A 23163-nucleotide genomic window follows, 5' to 3' on the forward strand; every position below is an offset into this window, starting at 1 on the left:
TCATTAACTGGAACGAAACACACTCCCTGACCAAGGGAATCTTCATGTACCAATAAACAGGTGAGTTGGGGGAAAAAAGAAAATAATTCAGTCTTGTAGTCAAGTTCAGATTTTCAATGTTTTGTTGTCACTTATCATACATATCAATTTTACAAAGTGTGTTAGTCATCTACTGCTCCTGGTTTTAATCTTTCCATGTTTCTCTTTGTGTAAGCAGTTCATCTAAACATAAGATCAGGAATAGGAAATAATAGTTAACATGGTTTATTTTATGAAACACTCAGAAAAATCTTTTTAACTACAATTAGACAAGCACTTTTCTCTGTTGTACTCAGACATAGTGATGGAATAGAGACAGAGCTGTAGGGTCTTTCAACATCCTGCTGCACAATTGCAGCTATTAATAGATCATCTAATGACTTGTTAATTTACGTGACACCGAATAGCATTTTTTTGGCTTCAAATATGGAGTTAAAACAGTAGCTCGGGGGTTATCGTACTGCAGGCAGTCTGAGCTCAGGTGCCTGCTCTCTGCTGTCAGGTTTTGCTCAGGAGGAACAGTGAGCTCAGGGGCAGGGCCAGCAGCAGAGAGCTGAGCCTGGCAGTGGTGGAGCCATTGGCGTTGCACAGGTTCGTCTGGCAGCAGGTCACCTGGTTGCGGTTCCCAGACGAGTCCACACTGGAACCGGACGCGGCCGCAGAGCAGGTGGTCTTGCTCATGCACGCTTTTACAATGGCCTTGATGTTGCCTACAGACGCAGAGAGAGAGTTTAATCGTGGCAAAACAAAAAAAAAAAAGAGAGAAAGTAGTTCTGAAGTTTCGTAGCTTGAAATATCCACTAAAAGTAGTTCAGGTGGGGAGCTGCGTCAGCATGCGTAGGCTGCAAAGGAACAAGTAATAGGTTTATTCCATGCTGAAAAAAAGAAGAAAGAAAACAACGTTTTGGCTGTGGAGCCTTCTTCAGGTGTGAGAAAGATAAGGCAGTCAGCAAAGGTAATGCTTGTCTTTCTCACACCTGAAGAAGGCTCCACAGCCGAATCATTTTATTGTCTTTCTTCTTTTTTTCAGCATGGAATAAACCTATTACTTGTATATTTACTAGAAGTAGAGTAGAGAGAGAGAGTAGCAGAGTAGAGGAGTTTATTGCCCTATGAACATTGGAATTCTTATTCATGGGTCGTATCCTCTCTCTCAGGACATACAGTACAACAGACTGCACCACACAATGTAGCACATCACAAACACAATCAATGACAAGAACAGGAACCATAAATATGTAGTAGTGAAAAAAAAACATGGCAGACCAATGCAAAAAGTGCACATGCAGATGGGCGTAGAGTCTGAGGCATTGCAGTCGGCTGTTGAGGATGCGTACTACAGTGGGATAGAAGCTGTTCTTGAGTCTAGTGGTCCGTGCTTCAGTAGTGTGGCACTGCTTGCCAAAGCGCAAGGGGGCAGAACAGTTTGTGACCGGGATGGTGGGATGCAAAATGACATATTATCATCAGTGGGATACTTTTTACCAGGTACTCCAGTAGCAAGGCTCTGTCCAGGGGTCATTCCTCACAGATTCATAAACTATCAATGCAATTGTATTCAGAAAATAAGTAAACCGAATTGAGACTAAATGTATAAACCCTTAATTCTCTCACATCATTACTTTTACGTGAAGCTGAATGGCCACTCTACTTAGTGCTCTGGCTTAAGCAGCTGTTGTTTTGTTTTCTTTTTCATTTTTGTAATGTGCCAGGCAACTTACATGAGCAACCATTCAACATTTAATAGTGCAGACACTCTTATTACCCATTAATGTCCAGTCGGTCCTTCATGTTCCGACCAAACTATATTGAACACAGTTCTAACTGTTAGGAAATTTGAATTCTCGCGTCCAAGTCTCAGTTGAAAAGAGACAAAACTGAATTATCAAGCACGTCAAATGAAAATCCACTAACCAGAGACCAGGCTTTCGGTCAGGGGTCCCAAAATCTGGGCCTGAAGAGGCCTACAGACCTCCAGGGTTTCATTCCAGCTGAGCTTAGTTACCTACCTGAAGCTTTAATTGAATTAATAAGCTGCTTTGCTTGGGATATTTGCAAGTACTTTTTCGCCTCAAGAGTTTGGGATTTGTTTGAAATGCAATGGTTAAAAGGCTGCCTCCAGTAGGGTTAAAATCTGCAAACCGTCACACAGTTCATCCCATTATTAAGTCAATAACAAATTCAATACTGTAACAACTTGGCTGGAACAAAAACCAAGAGGTGTGTTGGTCACAGGGCACAGTATTGGGAATTATTTTTGTAAGGAGATTCAATCAAGAATGTATATCACGTAAATAAATATGGTGGGAATGAAATTTGTACATCAGAAATGGTAAACAGAATATTACTCACACCTCAGATTATTTTGTAACCCTTTGGGACAGAATTTTATCAAAATTTCTCTTAAAGGAAACCATCTCCCCTACAGCTAAAGTGCCGTGTAAATGCATAAACTTTGCTATTGCCGTGCAGAGCTTTATTTTTTAAATCTGTAGATGTTTCTTCTTAAAACATAGGTGTTTCTTATAAGCCAGGTGTTTATTATGTATCGTTCATCATATGTATCATAGATCATCTTAAATATCGCTTATCATCGGCGATCGCTGCACTCGATCCTTGTTATAAGAAACACCTAATAAACAAAGGAGAAGCCAGATTTTAACAAGTTGCTGAGGCTTGGTGTTTGTTACCCAGTTTATAAGCAGGTAAGCGGGATTATTGACATGATTACATCTGGCCATCCTGCAGGAGGAGAAAGGCGTGTGCACTGTCTACTGATCGGTCTCAGTTTCTCACCTGAAGTGACTACAGTTGTCATGCATGTGTCCAGGGGGGCCTGACAGCTCTGTGTGTTCTTGTTGCAATCTTCATTGGTAGATGTCGATGGACACACATAGCAGTCTAATGCAACAACTGAGAAAAAGGAAAATGGTGTTTTCATTGACTAGTGCCAGTTACGAGTGAGGCAGTTGTAATAATTATGTACTATTGTGTAGGTGCACCAAATAAAGACAAAATTCAGATTCTCACTCTTTTTTTTAAACAGTACAATTAATAGGGGTGGTAAAGTCTCTGAAATAAAACCACAAAATAAATTAGCTTATTTGTTATTAACAAATCTGAGACAAATCTGAACAGTGTGTGGTCCATGGCATTTTGCCTCTTCATAATTTTAATGAATGTAATCAGAAGTTACTATGACACTGACTATGAAAATAACCCATTTGTGTTAAATGATTGGGAAACAATTTTTCTGATTTAAAATTTTGTGATTGTAGGTTTCATTCACTTTAAAAGTCAGCTGTACATTGAAAGTGAATTATGATTCAGGGATGTCTACAGCATGTCCAATAATACCACTGTCTTAACCGAAAAAATAAATCAGACAGAAATGTTTTAATGAAAACCCTGATGATGATTTATGCTTTCAGGTTTGCTTTGTTTTGTATGTAATAATTGAGTTTTAACAGTCACGGCTTTCATATTGCAAATTGTTCAAAACATAAGATTTTTAAATCAATGAAACCTTGACATGGTTAGTTTTACTTTGAAAAAAGGTTGTTGTTGTTTTTTTTTTTTAAGTGTAGCTTTAATATATGGTTTCACCTGATGAAAAGTTTGGGTGAATCCGATTGTCTCTATGCTTATTCTGTACCATCTCTCACTCAGATACCATGTAGAGGTATTGTGGTCTACCAGTAGGTGGCAGTGTTTTTCCAGCAATCCTGTGATTGCTGGGCGTGTCACGTTTACTTAATAGTAATGCTGCAAATGCAATGTTTAATTAGTTTAAATGTAATACAATAAAATAATTGGCACTTATTATCGGTAATAAAGAATTATAGAGTCCATAACACTGGAATTACACTTTTTAATGGATTTTTAAATTCCAATTAGATGTATTTCTATAGATTTGCCTTTATAATTTTAAAATTAAAGTTTATTAATTTAGTGCTTTCCTTCCCAAAGTATTCTAAAAGAACTTTTTCATGTACGAAAATTCCCATTTTATCCACAGTTAAAATGCAGTATCAACCTGAGTAATTCTGAGTAAACCTGAGGAATTTAGAAATGCATCACTGACTCAATTCAATTATGGGAGAGGTACACCAGATTGAGTTTTCCTCAAATGGAGTTTATCTAAAACTTAAGGGCTAACATCCCTACTCTTCCAAATAGTGCCATGGGATCTTTAAAGACAATTTGGTCAAGAACTCAGTTTAATGGCTCATCCAATGGCTGGGACCTTCTACTGCAAAGTGTCCCTGATCAACGTAGGTCGGTATTGTTTGGAAATATAACCCAAAATATTTTCCCTACACAGATAATACACACAGCAACACAGCAAAATACAGTAATGCAGATTTTTATCATTCACTACGAAAACTCCTCTGTCAAGAATGCTGTTACAAAACCTCTGAGTCAGTGACACTGGATACACCAAGAGTGCATTAGGTGAGGGAGAGGATCCTATTTGCAATAGAATTTAGAATTATATTCTAATTTTGAATATATTAATTTAGAATACTGTGTACGATTCTGGTCACCACTTTATCGAAAATATATTATTTCTCTGGAATCAGTTAGGAAAAGAACAACCAGATCCGTTTTGGGACATAAAGGAATGTCCTAAACTGACAGGGCGCGAATCGAACTGAAACTTTCTAGTGTAGAGCAGAGAAGACTATGAGGGAAACTGATACCAGTATTCAAAATCCTCAAAAGCACTGACAAAGTCAACCAGGGTTAGCTTCAGAAAATGTCTAGGAAATGCAGGACTGGAGCAAGTTTTCCACCTTTGGATCCAGAAATGGATTGAACACAGTCAGACTGTGTCACCAACACTGTCCACATAAATATTTACCATCCCAAATGAAATATAAGCTATACACTTAAGGCTGTATGTTATGATTCCTTTCTGTTTCTCTTACATACAGTACAATTATGTATTTGATCTGTTTTTTAGATTTATATCATTGTTATTGCCAAAATTCTAAAACAGTCATTAAAAGTAGAGCAAATGAGAAGTAATTTGTCAGAAGCTCAATCCTGATAATTACCATTGAAGAGTCAGAGTTTAAACAGGTAGTTACCAGTACTATATTGTATATAAACATACTGTACAATTAAAGAATACACTACCATAATAGTAGTTCAGTCAGAGAATTTACCTGAAGTGACATCAAGACAAAGAACTAGCAGGGGAACCAGGATAATCTTCATTTTTGGTCTTTCAAGTCCACCAGTGACAGTGCTCCTGCGTGTGTCCTCTGTGCCTCTGTGTACAACAGACTCCACTTACAATTGGAGGATCCACCCACACTGACACAAAATCTTGTTCTGCTCTCTTTGAGTTCATGAACAGCAGAATCAATACTCAGCAAAATGGAAACTGAAATTAACCCCCTTCCCAGTTTGGTCAAATTTGGTACATCGCCTTGTGATTTAAAAATCTGGTTTTACAGAGTTTTTTTTTTTAATCTATCAGCAGATATTGTTCTGAACTGTGTTCTTCTATTTTATTTCAGGACTTTAAAACTTGCACAATGTATAGCATTCATACATACTTGCACAACCTGATTTCCAGAAGGGACTCAATAAGAACTGGATTATTATTCTTTGAAACCTGATAAAGTAATTAAGTCAATTTATTCTGATATTTTGAATGCAGTAATAACTAAAACATAATGCATTTTTACATATTTTTGTCATTATTTTGTGAACAAACAAATCCCAACCTTCACTAATACATACAAATTGTTTGTTTATGCAATATGTGGATTTTTACTTTTGAATATTGTGGTTCTCATTCTTTTTTTTCTTTACAATATCTGTAATACACTAAAAATGTTGCAATATGTTAGGAATATGTTTTCAGTTTTTCTCGGTGAACGAAATATTTTAGAATGTTACAGAACCTCCACAACAACTGCCTGTCACCAAGCTTATTATTTCTGTTATAAAGGAATGCAGAACACTCCCATCATTGAAACTACTCCACTTCTTCTGTTTATTTTTTTAGGACCAGGTGAAATTGTGATCTCAAATGAAACTCGGAGAAGATAACGTTTATTTGTGTAATCTTCATCCGAGTGCTCCAAAATGTCGTATTGAAGAGCTGTGAAAATAATGTGGGATTAATCTGACAATAAGAAAAGACACTAGAGGTTACAGCCGCCCGCAGTGAAGTACATTCTAAACTGAGGCCATATCTCAGGGCTTTTCAGAGCATTCATAAGGAGAGAGGGCCTATTTTTACAGAAAATCCTTTTCTGTTAAATGTGCTAAGCTTTCAGAAGCATGTTGTGTTTAATAAGGTGTCTGGAGTATTATGTGCTCACTGTACTGCATCCTAATAGTTTAATCTACCTCACTGCATTGCACTGGAAGTGTTTTGCTTCCTGTTACACACCAACAACAAAAGCCCTTCTTGTAAAGAAATGTTTCGCCATGTGTTGTGAAGAAGGTTCTTGTGCGTTTTCTGATTCTAGAGCTACAGAATGCTAGATAATTATGGTTTACAAGGTTTATGTTCCTTGAAAACAAGGTGAAATGCATTCGCTCGCTGTTGGCTGTCAGGGCTCCAACACCTCTGCATAGTTGCAAATATTTGTAGTCAATAAAAATACATTCAGTTCTTACAACTGATACAGTGTAGATATATTCTGTTCCAAATACAAGTCTCCGTATCTGAGAGTTAGCTTCTGGTTCTGTTTCAAGACTGTGGAAAGATCTCCAAATCCAAATTAGAGCTCGCGAGTCATTCAGCCATTAAAACTCAGTCAGTCTTATAACTCCATCCATCCATTTTCTAAACATTTTATCCAGTACAGGGTTGCCTTAGAGCTACCAGACACACCTAATGACACAAACAAGACTGGCTTATTACAGTGCCTGCCAGAATTATGGGCATCCTTGGTAAAGATGAGCAAAAAAGACTATGAAAAAATATCTTTGTTGTTTGTCAGCTGGATCTTACACTAAAAATATGAGAGAAATCGAACCTTTCAGTGAGGTAAAATTATTCAAAGAAAAAAAAAATCCTTATAAAAGATATAAACTTTTTTTTCAAACATACGGGCACTGTATGCTTGAAAAAAATAAGACTGAATTCACTTCAGTCTTAGAAAAAATGAGCATTTGCCACCTCGCAACCCCTGTATATTGTGCTATCCTGGCACTTTTTAAAAAATAAATTAAAAAATCTTTTTTAAAAAAGCACCTGGATAATCCACAAATAATTTCCTACCTGCAACTTCAATGGAACACTGGCCTGGCGATCCTTGATATCAGAAACAAACTTGTATCACCCTTCACTGCCAGTTTTTGCTGACTTTTTCTAGCACTCACTGCAGAACTGTCCACCTTTGCATAAATATGTCGCTGCAAACAGCAACAGTACTTTCAAAGGAAACATTTCCCTGGATATTCAAATTTGTCTCGCAACCAGAAGCATCCACTGCTCCGATACTTCTGGTGTCAAATGCCACCATTACTCACATAAATTCATCTTCTTCGTGAAACGCTCACATTTCTGATCCAGCTGATTGGTAGAGACCTTTCCATCATCCATTTACTAACCTCTTCTTTCAGGTCAGGGTCGCAAGTCCCAGCAAGCAGTGGGCACAAGGCAGGGTGCACCCTGGACAGGATGCCAGTCCAGCGCAGGCCAGACACACAAACACAGACACACATACTCATAGCAGGACCAATTTTCCAAGAACCCAATTGACCTACCTAGTGTTTGGACTGTGGTAGGAAACTGGAGCACCTAGACGAAACCCATGCAAACTTAGAGAGAACATGCAAACTCCATGCAGATAGTCCCCCAGGTCCAGAATTGAACCCAGTGCAACAGGGCTGTGAGCTAGCAATGCAGACCACTCTTTTGCTGTGTCACCCACTAACTTTATAACTCTAGCTTTTAAGTTTGTTGATTTACTGTTTTAATCTGTAGACCTGTGTGTTTTGGTTTGTTCTGTTGTATAGCACCCTGATATGATGTCCTGTGAAAGTACTATATAAATAAAGGCTGTCAAGATTAATACTAGTAGTAATACTGAAATGGAACAATTAAAGGTTCATTTCATGCTGATAAGTAGAAAAATAATGTCAGCATGGAATTAACCTGTAGGATCTCCTTTACAGTAAGTAGAGCTCCCCATTCAAAATCTTGAAGCATTCCTTTGTAAGCGTGTAAATTTCAATTTCTTTAATTACACAGAAAATCTAAAAGTTTTTTTTTTTCCACAGAGATGTTTTATAGGTACCTCGATAGGCCTTCCAGAAAATATAAGAAAAAGAAAAAAATTAAAAATCAAATAATGTTTGTGTATGCATGGAGACAAAAAAAACTAGGTGTTAACTTTTTAATGATTGTGTTGGACAAGAAGTTACAGAGCCTGTTTTTTTCTTATTGTGTTTTGTTCAGTTTATTATATACACACCCAACCGATTAAAACATAAATCGCTGTCTTTTTGTACACTGCTATTGTACGAAATTGTTCATATGAAACTTTACTGCTGCCTAGCAATTTGTATATTGTTCTGGGACATAATATTGATATATTTAAAGACTCAAAGGAATAAAATCATAGATCGTTCAGTCTTAAAAGAGATTTCATAAAACTCCAAACTGATTTGCTTTCCCAATACTTTAAATAAATATCAGCACGATGTTAACAGTTACACAAATACATTTGTGAAATGAAAACCTTACAGATGTAGGTGAAATTAGATATTTATTATTGCTAATCTTTTAGGTTTAATTTTATATTTAGTGAAAAGCCATTGAAAAATCAAATGGAAATGATCAAATGTCATCAAACACAACATACCATTTTAATGGTAATAAATATCTTATTGGCACATTTCTTAGGAAGTCAGGAAGTTCTTAACAGCATACTTTAATATTCAGTGACTTTTATTGTTCCGTTTTATTTGCACCCATGTTTACATGAAGAATTTCCTTGTTGATTTTATTGACAATGATGTCAGCTAAAAATAACAATGATGATGGTTATTAATAATACAACTATTTCACTGAAAACAATTGACCCTTAATTGAAAACGAAGACCGTGAGCACAGAGTAAACGCAAAACTACAGAGTGACAAATGGAGATGGATACCGGTATAATTATTATCTGTATGTCACTGCAGCGACTTGTATAATCAAGGCCAGACAGATATAAAATAATTTTATGGAATTATGCGTTCATCTACCACAATGAGAAGCAGTTCCCCTGTTTATTTTTAAAGAAATAATCTATTTTGGACTTTCTCCAACATTTTAAAGTGCAAGGTTGTATTTTTATTTTTAGTGTCATGCATCAGGAAATTTCTTGTGCAAATTAAAATTGTGGAACTATGTAAAGGAATGGTGCTAAATGATGTAATATATCAGAATACAGTCGTTTGAAAGAGTATTGCAGTATTAATTAAATCTTAGTAAGTGTAGATGTATTACGGACACGCCTCGCTGCCATCAAGGAAAAAAATTAATGTGTATCTCGTAATTGTGTGAACATTATCTCATAATTACGAGATGGTACATTACCGCGTACTCAATGTGATAATCACGCTGTAGCATAATTTTCACAAAATATCTACATTATCCCTCGTTGGTTTTCATTTTTGAGCGATTGCACGGTGCACTTTGTTGTTTAAGGATAAGTCTTGGTGTCTTTATGTTAATAATTGATTAAACTGAATATTGTAACATTTCATTGTGACTAAACCCTTGTGGACCGTCACTCTGTGCACATTTTGCAGCTGAGCGGAACACTAAGCCCTCAGTCTCAGCTGAGCTCTCGGTCGCTTCTGGGTGCTGTCAATTGCACAGTGCAACAGGTTGTTCACACACGCAGATGATGATGATTTGTATCTCGTAACTACACCACCAAGTAATATCTCATTAGAACGAGATCATTTGTTCGAAATTACGTGATACACATGATTTTTTTTTCTTGATGAAAGAGTTTCTGTAGTTTTTAACCCATACAAATGATATTTCAAATAAAAAGGGGATTTAAACGCCAGTGAGTTATTACCACTCTCATATCTTTTGAGAGCACGTCCCCGTCCACACGTCCAGTGGTATTCTGATCGGCCGGTAAATAAAGTGACCAGATTTTCAAGTCAAAATGAGATGAGGCATTCAAAGGGCTTTTATAATGGGGAAAACAGAACCCTTCTAACAAGACGGCAGCGATTCGTGGGCGAGCAAGACACCGCCGCTGTCGACCAGCAATCTCCGCTGGTGCTTTCACGCCGCCCCCGTGGTGACCAGCATAAGCAAAACGGAGGGCAGCCCCAGAAGCAGGAGGTTGAGCCTCGTCAGCTCGAAGCCGCTGACGTTACAGAGATTAGTGGAGCAGCAGGTGACTTGCTTGCCGCCGATCACAAGGTTGACGTTGGTGGCCGCGGCGCTGGCGCACGTACCGGCGGTGGAGCACTCCTTCGTGATGTAGTGCAGCCCCACTGCGGAGGGAAGAGGGAGCAGAGGAGAGTCACTTCGCAAGACGCAATAGAGAAAATGAACATTTGTTCGTAGTTGATCTTTTAGGAATCATAAAAGATATCGCATTCGGAAAACAAGATCGTCTAATGCTACCCCCTCCTTCCATGCTTTTAAGATGGAAGTGCAATTCTCAGCTGCGTTCAAAACGTTCAAATGCCATTGGTATTTGTAAAAATATAACTGGTTGTGCTCAGATTTTTAATGACCTCTGGCAGTTTGACCTCTATTTGTCTGCAGTAACATACCAAACGAAACAAGGGGGACAAATTGATTTTTGAGCTATTTTCGTGTTTCTTTCGTCGAAATAATTCTTGTACTTCTATGTACCCACCTTATATACTACGCTGTATGAACACTGGGGCTAGTAGTGGATTACAGCTTTGTTAATCGGTGTTGCCGCGACATGGTCTTGTTACTTACGGACGTTGGTGACGGTAGTCATGCAGGTGTCTCCCGTGGTACAGTTCTGTGGGCTCTGGTTACATTGCGTGTTGCTCATAGTGGAGCTACAGACGTAGCACTGCAGCGCCTCCACTGGAATTCAAATACCGACAATACTCAGTGGGTACATCAGCACACCTCTCTTCCCCAAACGTGCATTGCAACCACTTGAAGAAAAAATATTACGGGCGACACCTCCCCCGTTATTATAAAAAGGGCCAGAATACAGAACTTAGGCCTGCTTCAATTTTATACCGGGGTACTAATATAAATAATCACTGATTGCATTTGTATAGAGCTGTTTTAATAGGACTCATGAGATCCACCTGGAGATTTTGAAAGCACACCTAAAAGAGCTAAAATGTTTTTTTTTAAAAAAAGGTGACAGCAAATACTTTCATCCCTTTACTGACTTGGTTTACAACAGAACACTTAATACGCGATTACATTAAGGAGTAAATGTTTGAAAGGCATCATGAAAAACAACCTGTAAGGTTAATATGATGCTTAATGCATAGTTAACATGCAACAGGCTATGGTAATTTGAAATAACAGTGCTGCTCTCTATATGTAGCAATCAAAGAGTACTGGTTTCGTTTCTTTTACTATCATTGCCAGGTTCTTATTGGTTCAGTTCAAATTTAAAACACCACGTTGTTATCCGCCTTGAACTTGATTGGAAAAATACACGCACCGCTAATTTCCCCGTATTGCAATAGACTGTGTAACGCTGAAAAAACGACTACGAAGCCCATACATAATCTGGAACGACAACTGAAAACCATACAATAAAATACGGGATTTTGTGCCACCGAGCACGAAACTGGGGTAAATGGGGAATTTCAGAAAGAATATTCCCGGTTGATGTATTCAGTAATGCAGTGCATTTAGTAGTAGTAAGCATTGTTAAATGCCCGTGTGGAACAGAATATAATTCTTTAAATGTTTTATAACGGAACAGCTCACTTTTCTGTCACTGAAGCGCAAAACCCTTCAGCTTCACCTGAAAAAGCGTGGGTATAACTATTTGTTCACCATGGTAATAAGCCTGTTCTTGACCTAACATCTCTATTTTGTATCGCTTAATGCTAATTAACTATAATCAGCTCTTAGTTTGCATTCGTTTTAAGTATCATCAGCATAGTGCTCATTTATAATAATCTACTTTCATAGTAGTAACATCCCAATTAAGTCTTTTAAAAATGATTAAAGATGCAGAGCGGTTCCACAGTCTGGTGCTTCGCCACGGCATTTAGACTTAGTGGGCGCGGGAACCGACTCCTTAAATGTAGTCTGGCACCCTAACATCTCAACATTCACCTGGGCTACTTCACCTCCCCGAGCTTTTTAAGTTGCGCATAGGTACCCAGTGCATTTAGTGTCAGCCTGTCAGTTTTTTTTTGCTTTTCGACCCGTGTTTATTGCCTGTGGAAGCAGCTTGGCCACATCGGTGCAGACCTCGTCAGGTCTCCGAAGCCAGGCCACGCTGGGCCCGTTCAGCAGCGGGATGAAGACGGCCAGAGGCGCTGGTGGACTAGCAGGCGGCACTGTTTCCAACCAGTGTCCCTGGATGGGGACCGGGGGACACTGTGCTGTCGGGGGTGCCGGGAGCCCGAATACTTGGTTATCAAAGATCCAATTTCACGTTTCAGGAGAGTAAACGTATGAACCCCGTTCTCCGGGCCAAATTCCACTCTGGCCTCGCACAATTCCACCGTCCTAAAATTCGCCCTCAATTCGAGTTCGCAATGTCTCACTTTTCCTCTTGATCTGCTAAGTAGTGTTGGTAATCTAGAAGTTGCTGAATACTATCAGAGCTAGATGCATATAATATGGTGACCTATATTACATATGTGAAGAGTTTTGGGATAGTTTGAAAGTTACTTTAAGGTGTTTTATTTAATTATTGAATTGCGTCCCTAATATTACAGCAAGGTACCGCAGATTAAAAATTAACAGTAACATTTAATCCAAATACCTCTCCAGCGCCTATCTAAAATTGTGAAATATTCTTGTTTTCAAAATGTTAAGTTCTATGAATAACGATAGAGATTACCACTATGTCCGTCAGCGGACATGTGCCTAAATTTCGTATGTACATCGTTTCAGGGAAAAGTACAATTTTATATAATCTTATAATAGTGTAACGCTTACGGCCGACAGGCACTGTGTAAGAGCCGGCGTACCAGAGCGGGTGACGTCACCGCCCTTCCCTGTGATAGCAGGACCACAGCTACTGGGCTGTGGAGAGATCTCTCTTTAGCTCACGGGGCTAGGTCGCTGCAGAGAGACGCGGAAGTCCCGGGTTCGAGCCCCGGACGGTGCAGGGGCCGACCTTATGCGGCAAGGGCGCCCGCCTGAGCCCCCGTTGCGTTACAATAGTATTGTAATAGTAATATCGTATCAGTCGTACAATCCACTCATACTAAAATTGTATTTTGCTATACAGGGAAATTCGCTATATCTTTTTTCTGTGTTCACATATTTTGTACTATAGTCTGTTCTCCCTTCTCTTTCAGTGACTTGTACTTTTCCTAATATGTTTTAAACATTCCATCCTACATAAAACCCCTCATTTTTGTTTCCACGAGAATGCTAAAATAACCAATTAAGTAAAAGTACTGTACCTGAAAGGGTGCTCATAGAGACCAGCAAAAGAAATGCTAGACCAGTCTTCATTTTGGGGAATTCTTGAGGATTTCAGAATAGCTGTAACTGTCTAGTCATATACTTACGGATCGCCAGCGTCTTCGCAGTATCTGTCGATTTTTTCCTTAAATACTGATATGTGTTTTGAGTTGTTGCCTAGATAGTGTTAGGTGAATCAGTTCAAAACGTGATATTTGATACGACAGCTCAACAGGTAAGTTGAAAACCTACCAAATCCCCGTACATATAATTAAATCAAAACAAGACCGTAACCATTGTCTTTTTGTTTTTTATTACTCTGTTAATGTTGCAATTATTATAGAATAATGGAGACATTTGCGTCAGCGGATTGGATCATACATTAAAAAATCAGAATTTGAGTTTATCTATCCTCAATATAGTTGTAACAATAATTACATTTCAAAATTGGTTTGGAAACCTTTGTGGCAGAAAAGTTGTGTGGTAGAAAAATCGTGGTTGAAACAGTGTACCAGTACCAGTTAACCCAGGTTCATTTTCCTGGTCACATTATGTGTTTTTTTGTTGTACATTATGTGGTAACTGGGGGCTGGAAACAGACTTGTATTGTGTGCAGTGTCCGTGTCAGTGTGAAAGGTTTCTACTGGCTTTGTGAAACAGAAATAGTTCATCCATCGTATTGAGGACACCGGAAATTTATGAGCGCGTTTCATTCCGATCAGAGAGATTAGGGTGGAGGCAGCAACTGACGTCAATATTCTAAAGCAGTCCTGCAAGATAAAATACCAAACGTTTTTTCTCAACAAAAAAAAGACAGCAAACATTTAAAAAATAGTAATGTAAAAGGTACTGCTCAAGATAATCCCATTAATCAGTCCTTCATACGTCTATGGGAATGTTGGATTAATTCTGAATCTTTTTTGTTGTTGCTTGTTTTAGACCATTTATTTATTCCTTAAAAAGATTGGGAGATGTAGATTGGGAGGGTTTGTAGAAATCGAATTAACCTTATCCACCTACAGTGTGTCCTTCCTTTTCTGTAAAAACACCCGTTATTGTTTAATACATCAGGAGTCTACACAGTATAATCCAGGTATTTCACGATGTACCTTTTATGAAACCATATGTTAAAAATTGAGATCAATTCATTTTGACAACTTCTTCCATTGTTTATTAAAATCGCTTTTGCTGCAGTGTTTTCTCTGAGTAGCCAAGTAGAGACAGATTAAGGTCTTGGGCATAGAAAGGAGTCTCAGAATAGTTCAAAAATCTTTGCCAAGTGATACAAAACTGATGGGTCCACTGCTTATTTTATTTTCTTCAATCTAACGAACTACGCTGTATTTTTGATCCATTGAAAACATTTTTTCCTGATTTTGTAGTACAGATCTAGCATATTGCTGTATTTCATAATATGCACCATAAGTAACATAAATCTGCAAGTAGTCAGTAATGCAGAAATTTTAAACACATCAAAAAATGTTACAATACTTTTTCCAGAGAATTGCATAGACTATTAAGCCTCTAAGAAAAAAATGAGTCAAAATTACTCATTTTAAAAAGATTTCCTTTTCAGGTAACTCTAATTAAAATGCTCCAGAACTAAGGAGCAAACATGCAGATGTTAATTGAGTGATTGGTTCAAGCTGTGAAAAACAGCTGAGGGGTGGCTCATTTAGAACTCATTAAACCAATCCAATCTAGCACTGAGAGAGAATGAACACTTTAATTAATCTTTACTTTTCTTGTATCTGTCTTCAGAATGTTCTTACCTTTAAATTAAAGAATACTCGGCACGGAATGATTTATTTTGCGTGGAAATACCGAATTTCATTTTTTGTCCCAGGATGTATTGCATTGTTTCACAAAATCCTTTTCTTTGGCCATAGCTGTAAAGTTGTCAAGAGCTTTACTGAGTCTGTTTGTATCGGTCATTAAAAGGGAATCTATTTAAATATATAGTATTGGGAATGAAGAATGAATCACATTAAGGTTTTTTTTCCTAGGATTAAACATCTACCACAAAGTAAAAATACTTTGTGTGTGCAAGGTGGATATCTTTAATCGTTATTTTGTAGGCAATACAGAATACCCTGTTATGCTTTGTAAGCCTATTTAGCGGTTAACCAGAAGGCTTCAGATAAATATATTGTAATAAAGTATGCTCTCTGATATTCTGTCTTTCTTTGGAGCATTTTCTTTGCTTAAGTACAGGTGTGTGTAGTGTTGCTTAGAAACTGGTAACCTCAGAGGTTCAAACACAAAACACAGTCGACATTAAAAGTTTAAAAACTTTAACTTGATATATAATTACAACTAACTACCAGTGTTTTTTCCTATTATCGCCACTCCACCAGCCAGTGTGCTCAACATGAGTAATAATCTTTAACAGATCTTGACTGGCAACAGACAACATTAAACGTGCTGCCAAACAAGGTTGTGATTATTAGTGAATGCGGTCCTTAATGTTCAAACACAAGTTACAGAAGATTAAAATTCAAAGAAAAATGTATAGCATTTATTCCAAATAACAACCCCCCACTGTTCTAAATTATTATTATATAATAAGAAACATTGTCTTATTTTTCCAATAATTGAAATGCAGTGAAAGTTTATAAAGATAATAATTATCTCCATTATTATGTCCTTGCATCTGTCTTCATCATCATCATCTTTATTTTATATAGCACCTTTAAAGGTGGCTTCTCAAAGTGCTTCATAGAATGATAACAATTTAAAAAAAGAATACACAAGATAAAACACAAATACAATACACAGAGGAGACTGTGGAGTGTGGTACTAAGTATAGTAGGAGCAGAGGGGTAAAGAATGGAACCAGTTAAGTAAAGGCTCTTCTAAAGAAGGTTTTGAGACTGGATTTGAAGGAGTGTAGAGAAGGCGACTCTCTGATATCCTTGGGGAGAGAGTTCCAGAATTTGGGGGCATAACAGGAGAAGGCCCTGTCACCCATACAATGTAGATGGGCTTGGGAGACACTAAGGAGACCAGAATTAAAAGAGTGAAGGTTGCGAGGTGGGGAGTAGGGCAATAATAGTTCAGACAGGTACTGAGGTGCCAAGCCATGCAGAGCCTTATAGGTGAGCATGAGGATTTTAAGGTCCACACGGAATTTGACAGGAAGCCAGTGCAAGGACTCCAGGATAGGAGTAATGTGATCACTTGTACTAGACCTGGTCAGGATTCTGACTGACGAATTTTGGACATTCGCAGATGCATACAATGGCCAGTGTCTCTGTATGTTGGCTGCATTCGTCTTTCCTAGTTCTCTCATTAATCAAAGGTCCTTGTGTCGATACTTGTTAATACCACACATTTCAAAGGTGATGGGGGGGATTGTGAGACAGGTCTAGCGCCTCGGATTGAGGGGGCGGCTCCAGCACAGGGTTCAAAGACAGTGCAATCGTAACACCTCAATTTCCCTTCAGGGTCAATAAAGTCTTATCTATTTATCTACACTTGGCCATCAGCATGCAGTCAGTTGGTCGATGAGCCCTGAGGAGCTGGCTCTGCCCACCCTTACACATCAAAGGGACAGGTCCATCCCCAAGAGGAGGGAGTCCTGTTCCCTGGTTAGGGGAACTTCAACAACCCCCATGATAAGGTCTTGCTAGGACACAGGGACAGAAGAAACTGGGTGGACTGGAGGACTTGGATGACCGAGAGAAACAGAGGAGCGCCCCCCGGCTTTGTCTTCCTCTCTCCTCTACCCAAAACTGGACTCGGGAGATAAATCCTCAGGGATCGTATCGTTTGGGACAGCCAAGACTGGAGAGGATGCCTAAGAGCACACCGCGTTTCTGCTCTGTGACGGGAAAAGGCATGCAGGGTCACCAACTGGAGTTATTTTTAGAGAATGACGCTGCGGGACTGCTCTTCTGGGACGCTGGATTTTGGAAACCAGGGTCCCCTTGTTTCTTCTGCTTGTTTATGAGTGTATGTCCCTTGCGGATAATTTGTCTCATCTGTTCTGTACGATCTGTAAATTGTATTGTAAATTGCCATTGTGTAATATATTATATCCAAATGTTAATCTAATCCCTATAAATTCTGTCGCTCTTACGAGCTCGCTGACAAAGCATTTCATTGCCGACAACACCGCTGTATGCTGTACTGTTCGTGCATTGATAAATGCACCTTGATTGATTGGATTGTTCTGTGCATCAGGTGGGCAGCTGTATAAATAGTTGTGTTATGGGGATACGTTTGTGTGATAAGTAGATTGGTAGACTGGGGTATTATGTAAGATAAGTGTTTTTTTGTCTGGTCTGTGAGTGCCCTGGTGGCGCAGGAAGATAAAAAAAAGACCTGCTACGGGGAAAAGGGGCACACCTTTAAAATTGATAGGTGGCGTAGTTGCTGTGTTTAGATGTCATCACCCGTGATACAGTGTGAGAAAAGCAGGAGTTTCGCCACCTTTTGTCGCTCGACGCTTTCGAGTACAGTACTGTGAGTCCGTTGCGCCATCTGGTGGGGATTAAGCTAATTTCGCACAGTTTCTGCTTTGATCTTTGGCGAGCTGCCTGATGCAACGTAACGTTTAGGGGCGCACGTCACAAACTTGGATTTTGTATTTAGTAGCTGAGCGTCGCCATTACCAAATTTCACGATCTTCTTTATACAGGCTGGCCAGCTAGCTCTTTTATCTCCCATACGTTTAGTATAAAAAAGCTGTACTTGTAAGGAGCAGATGAATAAGAGTTGCTTCGCGGTATGGTATTGGTGAATGTGTCCATTCACTACAGGAGACTGGAAGCTTTCAGTTAGGAGAGCAGAAGAGCGGTAACCAAGACACTCTCTTAGTTTAAGTAATCGTGGGACAAAGAAAACACTGAAGCTAACCGTCTCTTTATAAAATTCCTTCTTTACTGGTCGGTAAAAATCTATTTGCTATGAATAACATTGCATTCTTGTGATAATTTGGTAGTTCATTAAACTATTATACGCTGTATCTGATGTTCCGAGTTTTTTTGCGCATGTTAATTTTATGTATCATTTACAAATATTATATGTTAGAAAAGTTTTTTTTTCTAATACTAACTCACCTTTATAGTTTAAATAAACGAGTGGGAACGAAAGCACTGAAACTAATCGTTTTCCCTCTATTCTTTATAGTTGCGGCGGTCCCAGGCTTATTGTTGTTAACTGTAATACACCAAAAAAATATTCGGACGAAATGAAACCAGTTGGTTTTAAAAGTTACACTAAGCTTGTCATTGTTTTTCTATTATGGATGACCATGTGCTGTTCCTGTTTCTTTACACACAAAACAAACAGTGCCCTGCAAACGTATTCACCCCCTTCTTCGCTGTAAATGTTATTTTGGACGAAGTCAGGACTGACAGAGTCACTCAGGGACACTAACACTTTTGTTCTTAAAGCCATTTAAGCGTAGATTTGGCCTTGTACCTTTACTCGTTGCCCTACCGAAGGGTGAATTTGTGTCCCAATTTTAGATCTTTAGCAGACCAAAGCAGGTTTTCCTCTAAGTAACAGATCACCCTGTGCTTCGCTCCATCCATTTTCCCTTCAGGCTCGACAGGCTACCCAGAAACAGCTCTTTCAGAAACAAACACTGACACCACCGTGCTTGACAATCGGGAGTTAGACCAAAACGTTTCCGTTTTTATCTAATTTGACCACAAAACCTGCCCAATGTCTGCAATGTACACCTTATGAGTCTTTTGCATTAAAGGCTTTCTTTCCACTTTCCCACAAATGCAAATCTATATTTCTGACATCCATTCATTCATTTTCTAACAGCTGCTTTGCATTCCAGGCTGGTGGGGGACAAAACTAGAAAGCAAAGGGCACAAATTAGGATACAATCTGGACAGGATACCAGTCCGTCCACCACAGGCATAGAACTTTGCAAATCGTTCAGGTACTTTTGGCTTGGCTTCAAAGTGCCCTTGCTAATCAATTTTCTGTTTACCCCATGTACTCCGTGTGGAAGGGCAGGTTGATCTAGTTAATGTCTGGTTTGTTATGATGCCCATTTTCCCTTCTTCATAATCAGCTTCCTGGTACTTCCTGCAACTCACAACTGGCAGCCCCACTGAAGCTAAGCAGGTGTGAGCCTGGTCAGTACCTGGATAGGAGACCTCCTGGGAAAAACTAAGGTTGCTGTTGGAAGAGTTGTTAGTGGGGCCAGCAGGGGGCGCTCACCCTGCGGTCTGTGTGGGTCCTAATGCCCCAGTATAGTGACAGGGACACTATACTGTAAACAGGCACTGTCCTTCGCATGAGACATAAAACCGAGGTCCTGACTCTCTGTGGTCATTAAAAATCCCAGGGTGTTTCTCGAAAAGAGTAGGGGTGTAGCCCCGGCGTCCTGGCCAAATTTACCATTGGCCCTTACCAATCATGACCTCCATCTATGAATTGGCTTCATCACTCTGCTCTCCTCCCCACTGAGAGCTGATGTGTGGAGAGTGTACTGGTGCACATTGCATCATCCAGGTGGGGCTGCACACGTGGTGGTGGAGGGGAGTCCCCATAATCTGTAAAGTGCTTTGAGTGGAGTGTCCAGAAAAGCGCTACATAAGTGTAAGTTATTATTACTCAAAGGGATGAGCAAATGTATCCTGATCCATTTGGAGGGGAGTATGCACTCCCCTCCACTTTATCCCTGCTTCATAGAGCTGATAGAGCTCATTACTCTTGTGGTTGATTTGTAATGTTGCTGTGTGGTTTAAATCAAGATCGGTCTGAGGGAACTTACAGAAACACATGGCTTTACTATAAAGCCGAGTTAAAACACTTTGATCACACGCAGACAGAAACCTTTACACTAATTTGGTGACCTTTCAAACTACTCTTTTAACTTAGTGAAACCGAGAGTAAAACTAAATGTCACATTCCAAGATTTAGTGAAGATTTTGTGTTGACAGATATAAAAGTTCTAAGGTACTTGAGCTGTGAGATGTACATACTGTATATCATATATTTAAACATCATAATAATTATTAAACAGAGATTTGGGAAACATATGGAGTACTTTTCTATGGTTTAGTAAGAATAATCAGAAAGAACAGTTCAGCTGTTATCCATAGTTCAATTGTAAGAGTTATGAAATAGGTGCAATAGCATATTAACAACATGGTATGACATATTGCATTAACATTTTAGAAAGAAACCATTTACCTATTACAATGGTTTGATTTAACAGTGAACCATTAAGTATTAGATATTTATTTTGCAATCAATAATTGTTTTTCATGTTCTTATCTATGTTAAAAACATACTCTCACGTTGCAAATATAATTAAGATATGATTATACCTTGTAAACTTATTTTTGTTGAGAGTGGAGGATTCTGGTATCTTTTCCAGAGGCAAAAAAAATAATGTAGAAACAACATATATTTCCTTCTATTTAGAATCATTGTTATTTTAATGTTATTAAACAAACAACATGTTTATAAAATAGCAATGGAAATATCTGCATCATCCTAAATTTATGGAAAAGTGTCGTGTTTGCAGTCTGTCTGATGTGTAGAAAATGAGTGACCTCCCAAGATGGGCTGGCTCACACTAACTGAGAAAAGCCAAGTAGAATATGATCTAGAGTAAAAACAGATATGAGTCATGTATCATATTTGTGCAAGACTGGCTTCACACTGCTTTTTTTCCCTAGAATTTACTGTTCCCATGTGGGGCTGAAACAATGATATGACTGGCTCTTGAGTCAGATTCATGTGTAGAATATCTGCATGCAGCTGCATTCTGGAAATTACTGAATATTGTAGGGCCATGCGTTACTGTACGTAACCCTGTTACTAGATTTGAAAAAAGCAATGCATCAGTCCTAACATTTGGTCCTTATTATAAGACTGCTGAGCACATCCTCTGACATTATCACACAAATCAGGCACACACTAATGCAAAGCAAAAATATAACAATAATAATTCCTTACTTAATTCGTTAATTATAGTGCTTTTCAATACAATAGATCTTAAATATCTTAAACATAGGAGACGATCCACTTCACCAACCAATAAATACAGCTCCCATCTCGGTCGTACGCAGAGATTCCCAGACACAGCAGAGGTAGTAAGAAAATGCTTAGCTGAATTAAGGGGGAATTCTGGTTAGACCAGATGGTATAAACCTAGAGTAGAAATTAGCAAGCACACAAGTCTTTAGTTTTACAAACATGGGACAGACTTTTGTTACCGAAATTTAAAGTCAGCAAAACGGTAAAGGTTTGTTCCATGTTGAAAAGACAAGAAGAGGAACACAATGTTTCAGCTGGGGAGCCTTCTTTGGGTATGCTTTTTTCAGCATGAAATAAACCTTAACTTGTTCCTTTGCAGGCTACCATGGTAACACAACTACATACTTGAATTAGTCAGCAAAGAGGCCCTTGCATTTTTTAAAGAAAATTATTTCTGTTGTGAAAACACAAAATATGTGTAATGGAGAATATAGTATTGTTAGGACAACTACTGCAATCAAGAAACTGGATTCTGATAAACATTATTAAGAAGATATGTTTCCAAGTTCATAAAACATTAATATAACAATATTCTTAACATTTTTCAGTTAGATAGTATTAAACAAATTGTGATCAAGCTAGCGTTTTATTGGAAGGACTTATTTGTAATTTATGATTCATTAATTTAATGAAAATGCTGTAGTCTTTTGTTTTGACAAGTTTAGACGGTACATTTCAGACTATAAGCAGTTTCAAAGTACTTTCATTTTCAATGCTTGTGTTTGCAAAAGGATTTAAAATAAAAGCAAAGGAACTGACCATTTTTTAGTTTTATTATTGTTCTTGCAGTGTAATTAAATTTTACATATTAAAATAGAAAAGCTTCTGCAAAAGCCATCACAGTGTTATATCACATAAAGAGTTTGGTTACCGCAGAAACAGTTTTGATTTGATCCCAAAGAAAAAACATTCACTGCATTTGTAATCATTGGGCTGGTCAGGAAGATAAGATAAGATAACACTATCCCAAAGGGAAATTGGGGAATTTCCTAATTTTTTTTAGAAATTAAGTAATTGTAATTTCCATTCAAATATCTTACTTTCGGAAAGAAAAAACATAATCAAAAACCAATATAGGGTTTGGCATGCTATTGAAAAATATTACCTCTCTCCAGTCAGTCTGCAGAGGAGCAACTAGATACATTCTGGGCCTTAAAGGAATGTTTGGCACCAACAGGTTTTAGGACATGAACCTTTTTAGGTCTGAGCAAAGAGCACTAAAGACAGGAGGGAGCGATCCAAGTATTCAAAACCTCAAAGTCAAGCCAACTTCACAAGTGGATACTATGTGGTAGTTCATTTGAATCTGAAAACAGGAGGCATTTACTTAAACAACATTACATTATTGAAACAATCTACATTGTGAGAGTGTAGAGCAAACTACCCGTCCATGCTGCTGAAGCCGAAACTCTGCCTTCTTTCACAGAAATAAATGGGCGTCATCATGTGGTCAATTACAGCCACAGACGGGTTTTATGGGTCTAATCGGAAGCATAGAGCCCGAGAAAAGTACAATTAT

At 38.4% G+C, this 23163-nt stretch overlaps 2 protein-coding genes across 2 annotated transcripts; both read right to left on the reverse strand.

Annotated features, from left to right (window-relative positions):
- Positions 1–104: 104 nt before the first annotated feature.
- On the reverse strand, positions 105–5334 carry LOC102696461 (prostate stem cell antigen-like). The gene is made up of 3 exons (XM_015357406.2): positions 5211–5334; positions 2836–2952; positions 105–749 (listed from the first exon to the last, which is right to left on the reverse strand). Exons 1-3 carry the CDS (start codon positions 5260–5262, stop codon positions 538–540), a joined length of 381 nt encoding a protein of 126 aa, XP_015212892.2. The 5' UTR covers positions 5263–5334; the 3' UTR covers positions 105–537.
- A 3610-nt stretch (positions 5335–8944) lies between these two features.
- On the reverse strand, positions 8945–13824 carry LOC107078612 (prostate stem cell antigen-like). The gene is made up of 3 exons (XM_015357368.2): positions 13628–13824; positions 10980–11093; positions 8945–10519 (listed from the first exon to the last, which is right to left on the reverse strand). Exons 1-3 carry the CDS (start codon positions 13677–13679, stop codon positions 10305–10307), a joined length of 381 nt encoding a protein of 126 aa, XP_015212854.1. The 5' UTR covers positions 13680–13824; the 3' UTR covers positions 8945–10304.
- Between the last annotated feature and the right edge of the window lie 9339 nt (positions 13825–23163).

Source organism: Lepisosteus oculatus, chromosome 10 (assembly GCF_040954835.1).
Source record: "Lepisosteus oculatus isolate fLepOcu1 chromosome 10, fLepOcu1.hap2, whole genome shotgun sequence".
In the NCBI taxonomy this organism is placed as follows: Eukaryota; Metazoa; Chordata; class Actinopteri; order Semionotiformes; family Lepisosteidae; genus Lepisosteus; species Lepisosteus oculatus.